At 39.8% G+C, this 10495-nt stretch overlaps 1 protein-coding gene across 2 annotated transcripts in view; it reads left to right on the top strand.

The window, feature by feature from the left end:
* The first annotated feature begins 930 nt into the window (after positions 1 to 930).
* Positions 931 to 10495, top strand: part of dscama (Down syndrome cell adhesion molecule a) — a 122423-nt gene continuing 112858 nt past the window's right edge. For both annotated transcript variants that reach the window (XM_080435285.1, XM_080435284.1), the window contains exon 1: positions 931 to 983. In XM_080435285.1, coding sequence (XP_080291411.1) covers positions 941 to 983 — 43 coding nt within the window. In that variant the 5' untranslated portion in view covers positions 931 to 940. The remainder of the gene's footprint in view (positions 984 to 10495) is intronic.

Genomic DNA, 10495 nt, shown 5'->3' on the forward strand with positions numbered 1-10495 from the left:
TTTTGGTATTCCGTGGCGAGCTTTGCGCCCCTGCACCTTTAAGGCAATGAAGAAGAAAAGCGGGTTGGGATGCAGAGGCGAGGGTTCTTCCATAATGCTGTGAGGCAGCCTAGGGAAGGTTAGCGCACCGACCAGTGTGATTTGTACGGCTGTGCGGGAGGAAGATGCGTGTGCTTGTTGCTTATTGCTGGATGGAGAGAGGTGGCGACGACAGCATGAGTTTTCAGTACAGCTAACAATTTGTCCATGCTGTTTTTTCAAACCCCAACACAACTTCCTGTATTTTCATCACCGGGAACTTTTTTTTGTTGCAATATTTTACGCATGATTATGCTACTCATTATTTATTCGTAGTTATTTTTTTTTTAGTTCATATATTCGGACCCTGTTATGTTTTCCGTTGGTTTTGTTTGGGAGTTGTGTAGTATTATTATTTGCGTTGTTGCTGCTGCATGCGTCTCCAGCCTCCCGTCTGCGCTCTGACTCAGCAGCAGCAGCTCTCATCACCTGGACCCGAGCAGGAGCGCACTGAGGACCCGAGCATCTCCAGTCTGGTGCTGAGACCCGGGGAAGGCTGTGCACTGAGGACCGCTGTGGTGGCCAGCTCAACCAGGAAGACACAGCAGCGCAGTGGTTGGATCATAGCTCTTTCCAGAAGACAATCAACAGAACCTCGTACCTTCTCTTCCCAACGTGCAGGATTGAGAGAGAGAGAGAGAGAGAGAGAGAGAGAGAGAGAGAGAGAGAGAGAGAGGGGATTGAGAGAGAGAGAGAGAGAGAGAGAGAGAGAGAGAGAGAGAGAGAGAGAGAGAGAGAATTTGTGCACCCTCTCTTTCCATTGCAATTGACTTGTTGAAGAAATAAAGGAAAATAAGGAAGAAAGAGTGTGGAGAAACAAGAAGAAAAAAAAGCATAGTTTGGATATTGAACGGAGCGGGGCATGTGGATATTGGCTATTATCTTTTTCCAGTGCATCTTGAATGGTAAGGTTTTAACATTTAATGCATTTCAAATCAGCTTTAAGTTTCTGTTAATTATTCCAACGAACTGACCATGCAAAAATATAGGTTACAAAGTAGACCGTCGTTATGTCGCAATTCATATTGATTTTTGTATTTTTCTTTTAGGGGGAATGAAATAGGGTAACAGGCTGTTGCTATGTCCTGGCACAGGAGCGATAAGGGGATATATTAGTTATAGCTTTTATGTCTTTTAGTTACATCCAAACTATTAGGATGTTATAGTCATCTACTACTATGCATTTTCTGTATATATTTTAGGTTTCTTTTCTTGCATGAGGAGAGAGAGAGAGGGGGGGGGGGGTTGGTTGTGTCGTTTTCGGATGAATGGGTATTGGTTATAACCTGCACTTTACCCCATATGCGGATTTATTTTAAGGCATTTCTTTCTTTCTTTCTTTCTTTCCTTCCTTACAATTATTTTTTTGAGAAATATAGGCCTAAGCTAAATGCTGCAGTTATTTTGCATTTTGAGGTTGTACCATAAATATAATTGGTTTCCTCTTAACAAATTGGGGCTGGGCCTAAGCCTGTGTTAATTTGTTAGATCAATTTTAGATGTTCAGTTTGAAACCAGATTTGAATATCTATACGATTTTTTTACAAAATAATATGCATTATCTAAGTAATTCATTGTTTTTGAAGCACATTTGTTGGTCTCCAAACTGCAATCAACACATTTCATTTCTATATTTGAAAGCAACTGCAAAGCTGCACATGAAATACATTTAAATAATATGATACAATTATTTACACATTGAAATAAGAAAAAGAATAATTTACACTCAGGTAGCTGTATTGATTTTTCAATTCAACAATTAGCCTAATCCTAAATCAAGACAGATAATTATGAATATACATATGAAGTAAAATTTCACTAGACAAACACAAGAGTCTATTGTTTATTTATGCATAAAATGTAACAGTCTTTTCTATAGATTACATGTAAATGTTTGTTAGATCTATTCAGTATCTTATTGAAAAAGGATTAAATAGGTTGGCTGTGCCTTTTTTATGGCATTGCAACCGCCATATTAGAAGCACAGACATGGAGTCATTTTGGACTGGGGGAGAAGGAAAAAAACAGTAGATAAGCCCTTATCACTCTTTCCCAAATGTTCCACTCACAAAATGCATCCAGATCCTACTTTCTTACATAGTGAATAAATAAAAAGATACATTTGATAAGAAGCAGTTGTGTTTTTGGATTGGGGTGACCGATTTTAAAGCGAACACAAGAAGGGTGTGTGTGTGTGTGTGTGTGTGTGTGTGTGTGTGTGTGTGTGTGTGTGTGTGTGTGTGTGTGTGTGTGTGTGTGTGTGTGTGTGTGTGTGTGTGTGGTGTGTGTGTGTGTGTGGGGGGGGGGGGGGGGGGGGGGGGGTGCACTGAGGAGCACAAGGGGTAGAAGGTGGGATTGTGTGGGGATGTGTTGCAGAAATAAGCTTGAAAGAAAATTGGGGCAGTTGGGGATCTTTTAAAAGATGGTCGGATAGAAAAGGGTTAAAACAAATGGACACATGCAATGCAAAGTGAGGGTGGACGGTGGTGCGTCAACTAGAGATGACAGGAAAACCATTTTGTGGCCATGCTGAAGGGCTGAATGAAGACAGTGGTTGTTTATAGGAGATACAGTAAAAGCAGTGGCGGTGGCGTATAAGCCTCCTCTATGATGGAGGCATGACATTCTGCACAAAGGGAGACGACCTGCTCCACAGGGTGATGTCCATTTGGAATACAGCATCACTCAGTGGTTTGCTCAAACATATGCTTGTCTGAGCACGATCCATTTCTTTGCTTGTGAATGGCTTTTTCAGTCTCTTTGGTCCAGGCAACCTCGTTGCAAAATGGCTGCTGCTACGTGCTTCAACATGGAAACTTTGAATGGCAATAGCAGCACTTCTAATTGTGTGGCATGTTGTGGCTGCATGCTGCTGTTGCAGTGCATTTCATATTGACAGACACGATTCATTCAAAAAAGTCAATCTTTTAGCCGAGTCCAAGATAAAAAATTTGCGGGCAGAAATTTGAATTGCCCATGATACACTATGGCAGTCCTTGCTTTGCAAAATAGTATTGCAGTTGTGGATGCTGCACACAGTTTTAAAAGACACAAACAATTGTATGAAATTGAATGCAAAAACATGCCCGTAGATCTGAGACATTTTCTATTATACACCTACTGTACTTGTATTCACTGAATAGCTGTCTAAGTGATTACACTAAATGCCCAGGCACCTTGTAATAGCACAGTTCGCACATCTTCGGGCCGGAAAGATGTGAATTCCAGAAATAACAGCTTTTAAGGCCATGGTCTAGCACATGCTCCTGAGGTGGTCTCTATGGAGACCTGGATAATGAGTGTTGGCGCAGTGTGGGCTAGATTTGAGCAAGGCTGCACTCTGTGCAGGTGACCCCGGAAGTGCTTCCCAACAAGATTTATGCTTGGCATTTTCTTTTGCCAATAATAGGCCTATTTTTGACATTAGGAGGAATTGTGATAGTTATGGTATAGGTGTAAGAGCTTATTCAGTTGAAAGAAGCTGTTAAATTGCACCTCTCGATTTGAGGTGAATTTTCTAATGCTTCACTGTAAAGGTTTACTGTCAAATTTAACCCTGAGGGTCCATTTGTACACTCTCAGAGTTAAATTTGACTGTAAACACATGTTACCGTTTAAAGCTTATACTGATTCTAATCTGTTGCAGTTATTTTTATTAGAGATATTAATGTAGAACCTTATGTTCACAGAAGATCTGCCTTTTTATGACAAGTTGTTCAGCGCACTTATTTTTACCACAGTATACATGTTCCATTGGTCATGTATTGTACAAAAATCCATTTGGGCTTTTAATTGCAGCTTTCCATTTTTGGGGATGCATTTGCAAGCTAATTGTTAGAGCTAATGTCACTCTACCAGGGAGTGAGAATTAGTTGTATAGTTAATTTCAATGGCTCTTGAGCCTCTGGAGTGCCCTTGTAAAACCAAAATGGAATGAGAACAACAGATCTATCTATGGAGAGATAAAACTGGGAAAATGCATAATGTTGTTTTTGCTCAGCCGTGCTGAGGGGCAAATCTGACACGTGCTCAATTGGATGCTAATAGAAGCTCCCTCAATTGGTGCTTAATACTCTGTGCATGCACATTTATAGCTTTCTGCATAGGATGACAAGGAGCAATGCTCGAGAGGGTACATCAGTTTATTAAAACACAAACCTCTTTTGTATGAATTCATCCAGATTTCACACTCTTTCACACACCCCGGTTTGGTTCAATTTCAAATCAACATAGCGAGGGACTAGATCCTGTCTCTTTCACCAACTGTGGACTAGAAGATGGAAGATATCCCAGGCTGTGACATCTGAATACCTGTCAGCAACACTTAGACTGCTCATTTGGATGGGGAATAGCCCAGGGAACCCGGGTTCGAGATGAACCTTGATAAAGCTGTCAAGGACAGCGATTTTAATCAACAAATCACAGAGATGAGACAGGAGTATAGGATGAAGATATCAGACACTTTGACTTAATTAAGTGCTCTGTTTTTGTCATTACAGCTAGCCAAAGAAAAAAGTGGTCAATATAATTTGCATCCTCATGTACATTTCCGTGATATATGTGTTGTAATTATCTCTGTTCCGTTACAGCAGACAGCTTCTTTTGCTCCACTCTGACAGCATCAGGAAAGATATTGTTATAGTATTCAGAAAGCTCCGTCTTGTGTTAATAATAACCCAGAACTTTCATCAGCATACAGTTTTAATTTTCTGTCCCATGATATACGCTGATAATAGTGTGCAATGGCCTTCCTGGTGCTAGATCTGCACAGTAAAATAGGGAGTGTTCATGTAACTGGATTTTGCTGTATGAGTGCATCCATAACACTATTCCAACAAACGGTCACTCCCAGCTGATGAAATTCAATATATCTTGATCATATCTATAAACAGCACTGTTTGGAGGTCATGCTCAGGCCACTGAGGAACTGGGTCTGTATAGACCAGTAATACATTGGTATATATCTGTCACTTCACATACATGTGGGAGGGTTGACAGCCACAACAACACATCAGCACACAGAACATCAGCCTCTTAGTAGGCCATTGCTATCAACAGAGTAATGTCAGGTCAATGTAGAGGCGACTTGTAGTAACATCATTGTTAAAAGGCAATATTTGTTGCTAATACTGCAATATAGCAAGACCTTGAGGTCTATTTGCTCAGTGTAATAATCTATACCTTTTATACATTACATATAATATAATCAATCTCCAACATGCAGTAATCCTGAATGATCACTACCAGTAGAAAGGTTTCTCTGTCCATACTTGCAAATAGGGGAAATACTTTGTCAACGTTTGATAGAAAATAGAACGAATATCGTATGTGAGAAGAATGAGAGAGAATCATCACACTCAACACTCATGCTGTTGAGCTGCAAGAATTAGCCTACAGATCTGTCTATACGCAGTAAAATATGGTTGCATTTTTATACTCTCAGAAATCACTCTGGTTCACTGTGTACGATCTTCTTTAAGATAAATTGTGTGTGTGTGTGTGTGTGTGTGTGTGTGTGTGTGTGTGTGTGTGTGTGTGTGTGTGTGTGTGTGTGTGTGTGTGTGTGTGTGTGTGTGTGTGTGTGTGTGTGTGCGTGCGTGCGTGCGTGTGCGTGTGCGTGCGCGTGCGTTTGTGTGTGTGCGTGCATGCGTGTGCATGTGTGCATATGCTTTACTTTTGGCTGTTAAGAGTGGAGTAGATTCAAGCATATGTTAATGGGTGCACAATGAACTGTTAAAGGTTTCATTTAACCCAGGCCAGAATGCTTAAGGAGATGATGGTGTGTAGCGAGGCAGAAACAAGCAGGACAAGAAGGCAGAGAGGGAAATACACGTTCAGCTTGTGCTATGTGGAAGCTAATGGTCATCTAATTGGACTATTTTGGTTAATGTTTTTCCCATGCAGATATAGGACTGTTTTAAAATACACTTCAGTCAGTTATGGTGGCTGAGTTTGACTAAATGGAAAAACCTGCAGTACATGCAGAAGGTTCTTTCCCCAAATATTTATTTTCAAATTATCTACTGTTGTGTTGTGATTATAGGAATATGTTGTTCCATTGCAGTATGAGTTAATAATGCAAAACACACTTTATTATGCATGTAATACACATTTTATATACTTGACAAAAAATAGCAACAACAAAATCAACAACATTTGTTATTTGTTGATAGTGAAATTGCCTCTCCTACTTTTGCCTGACCTTTGTTAACATTTTGATTGAGTATAAGTTGTTTTATTTTAGGAAATGTAATAAATATTTGCACAGTCAGCTAACATTCGTTTGGAGGTCATGATCAGACCAGTTAGGAAGCTGTATCTGTGTAGACTAGTATCCTTTGGTACCGTACAGTATCTGCTATTTCACATCGAGTTAGCATGATAACAGCACACATCAGCACAATGAACAAGAGGCAAACACAAGAGGGACTTGAGGTCACTAAAGAACATGTGCAGTACTGTACATAGCAGTGTAATGCTGAATTTGTGATCACATTAAAACAAAAAGTCAGATACAATTATTATAAAGACATGTCTCATTTGTATGAGTAATTTATCGTTGCTTTGCTTGGTCCATCAATTTAATAATGCTGCTATTGCTTTATTTTGTTTTAGTAAGGCTTACTGGAACCATTCCATAAGTTACAGTCACTCTCATTTTGTGTGCAGTCGTTTATCTCTTTTGTAATTTAATTGCAAATTAATGTTGAGTATGTAAGTTAGTTAGCTGGTTACTTATATTGGTGACTCAGTTATGTAAATAACATGTGCTGTACATGAGCAGACTATTTTGGTCTCTGAAGTCATTTGCGGTTGTGTCTGCTGCTGCTCAAATAGGTGAATGAATGAGCTAAGTACATTTGAGGTGTGATTTGTTTTCTAATCAGCCTCCATCTATAGACTTCCAGCTAAAGTGGGGCAGTAGGTTAATGCCTTGATCACTGTAGGACAACACCTAAATAGATATCAGGCTATACTATAAATAACAGCATTTTCTATCACTATTTTTCCTTGTTTTATTTTTTTTGTCTACAAGACATTATCCTCAAAGACAAAGGTTTAAACATATATGATAATTCATGATCTTGAAACATTATCTAACTACAGTATTAGCCCAAGTGCAGGTTAAGTGATGCATCAGGGAGACATTGAGGCATTGAGACTGCAGATTGCATATTGATGTATGTTACAGTATGGTATAGGTGTATTTACTGCTTTGCTAACTGCAGTCATGCCCACTGTAGCTATAATATATGAAACTACCGCAAGGCTTGGAGCAAGCTTTTTAATAGTTGTTGGCTATAAGCAAAACTGAGAGGCTTGGCGACTGTTTTCAGATATGAAGACTTTAACCCCAGCATGCCTATTCGGGGGGCATTGGCCGAAATAGTCGATCTACAAGCTCACAACGAAGATCTTTGGTGTAGACAGAAAAAAGCGCAGTATAGTTGTAACTCTCAGGTCCATTTTACTAAGAAATAGAGGGTTTAAGTGGTTATCATCCAGCAGCAAAGAATCCGGGGACTTTCTCTAATGTGGTGCAAGAACATACTGCGTAGCTATTATTGGAAAGCCATTTTTAAAGGCTGTCACTAGGGTAATGGGAGTGTTGCCAAATGACCCCTACAGAGACACACACTCTTGGGGTTTCTCCACGTCCTTCTTGGGTGTACAGTCGCACACATGCATGCATACAAAAGGATATCAGAATATTTTGTAGGCCTTTAAAAGGAGACATAGGCAACCTGGCTTATACAGACTCACCCGAGAATACTATGAATTCACTGGTCGCAATGTGTGCTTCTTACATGCATTTATATGCACGTGCCTACAGTTGAAAGGATTGTTAAGGTCGCTTTTCCAGTATATCTTTCATATGACTGAGAAAATAGGATCTACCGTACATATCTCTGGTTAATATATATATATATATATATATATATATATATATATATATATATATATATATATATATATACTTTATACAATGCTTGCCTTGTCCCTTATGGAACTTACTCTTAATATTATTACATGTGATCATATATACAGTATATATATATATTCATAGGCAACATAAAATAATATTTGTTTAATGATATGCTGAGTTACTAACGCAAAATTAACGCAAAGATTTTTGAGGAGTTGAATTATATCTGCTAAAATGTGGTGCTTTTGTAATTTAATGGCCTTGGTGTCACTTCAGCTTTCATAGAAAATGAAAGAAAATTGAATATTACATTTAATAATCTTGCTGTATCACATAGCAAAACATTTATTATGTCGTTGTCTAAGTATTGTGAGAATATTGAATCTGGAGGTCTCCTGCAATTTACATCCCTACGGCTAACTATTGGATGGATTTATGAGGCATATCCGAGAAGCGCTTATTAGCATTCAAAAACAGCACTATTTCTGTAGTCTGAAATGTGTAACATTTTCAAAGATTGTGGCACATGTTTCATTAAAGTGTTGCTAGCCCCCAGGTCCATTCCGCATCAGTCTCCCCTCTATCAGGCCTTCCCCAGAAGTGATTATGCTAATTGCTGTTTGATCAGATGATTAAATTATAATTCGATTAATCCTGAGCACTAAATGCTTTGAATACGTTAATGTGTATTTTGCTGCTTGGCTGTGTTTATATAGCCCCAGTGTCCCTTGTCACTAGGCAGCCAGACATGACTGTCAGATGACAGGGACACACATTGAACACCACCCACCTACACGACGCGTTGTGAGCTTGTAAATCTGCTCATTTCAGGGCACGACACCGTCGTACAACAGAGCATAAATTTGACACTATAGAAGGGGGAAAAAGAATAGCCATCCTGTTCATTTAGAAAATGAACAAAATGTTTTACTTCAGCATTAATAAAGGATGGTTCACATTTGTATGCAGATTGAGTGTACTTACAATGCTATCATTTTCCCAAGTCAGTTTCTTTTCTTTTTTTGGCTTGCTTTCTTTTCTTTCTGCTACTTTCAATTGACCAAGTGTCCATCAGGGTGATTTATAATAGTGCTGTATGGACTGTCCCTAAGCGGTAAGACTGAATGATGAGGACAATGTTGCAGATGTTCCCCGTACTGTTCCCTCGCCCCTCTGGCACTAGTATGTTCTGTGTATGTATGTGTGTGTTTGTCAGTCTTGCTCTTTTTGAAAGTAAGGTTCATGGTCTGACCTGCTAAGGGGTTCTCATGTTTAATATGGAGGAAACCATAACATAGAAACTCTCTCTCTCTCTCTCTCTCTCTCTCTCTCTCTCTCTCTCTCTCTCTCTCTCTCTCTCTCTCTCTCTCTCTCTCTCTCACACACACACACACACACACTGTACAAAAAGCAGTTTGACTGGCTATTTAAAAAAAACTAAATAAATTTGCAACATGGAAATAGAGAGGACTGTTATAAGGAAATATACAGTACTTGCCTTTAAGGCAAGTGGAGGACTGTGGGGGAGGGGAACTGGGAACTGGGGTAGAACCAAACAGTGTAGATAGAGAAGGGGAGGGGCACTAGAGAACGGAGCCTGTCAGCGGAGTGTCTAGTCATCCCATTCCCATCCCATAAATCCCTCCACACTGGTCAACTGCAAGCCTCTTTGTTTCTCTCCCACAACTGGCTGCTGTTGGGTCTTATTTTATTTGTATCGCACTGGAAAGTATAAAAACATCACAATGTGACAATAAAGCGGACTTCTTTGAATATCCCGCTATCACAGTCTGCGGGGGCCCCTCCACAAAATGTGTTGGGCCGTTCAAGGGTTTCAAGTGATGAGTGATAAAGATTTGATCCATTTTGAGGGGTACAGCATTTCACGACACTGCACTTTACTAACAACACTGATGAATGAGCTGTGTATGTGTGTGTGCATGCGCGCGTGCGTGCGTGTGTGTGTGTGAATCATAGAAGTTTATTATGCTACCTGGAATAGTACATGCATGACAACTGCAAAATAGCTGCTTCCTCCTCAAATGGAAACATTTGGAGAGGTTCTTCATTGTTTTGTAGTGGGATATCAATTGCAGGTCTACTTTACAGCATCAAAAGAGTAGAATGCTGTGTTGTGTGGTGATGGAGCGATTATTTATACCGTAGGTGTAGAATACTTGCATGAAGACAGACTTCTGTAATGGCTCCCCTCCTACAGTACCAGCATTCACTACTGAAGGCCTGTGCTGTACTGTCGTGTATGTACTGGAGATATTCTTAAAGCTGTCATCCCTCCTCCTTGAGTTAATCTCCCCGTTCATCCCTGCCTGCTGGGTTTAATGTCCTTCCGCTTAGCTCACCTGAGATCCCCCTTCTCTCTCTACCAGCTATTCCTAGTACAGCATGGTACAGTACAGAGTTGTGCTGAAATAAATATACTATCATGTAACACACACACACACACACACACACAAACGTATCCATACATGA

Source organism: Gymnoscopelus braueri (genome assembly GCF_963280865.1).
Source record: "Gymnoscopelus braueri genome assembly, chromosome: 8".
Classification (NCBI taxonomy): Eukaryota; Metazoa; Chordata; class Actinopteri; order Myctophiformes; family Myctophidae; genus Gymnoscopelus; species Gymnoscopelus braueri.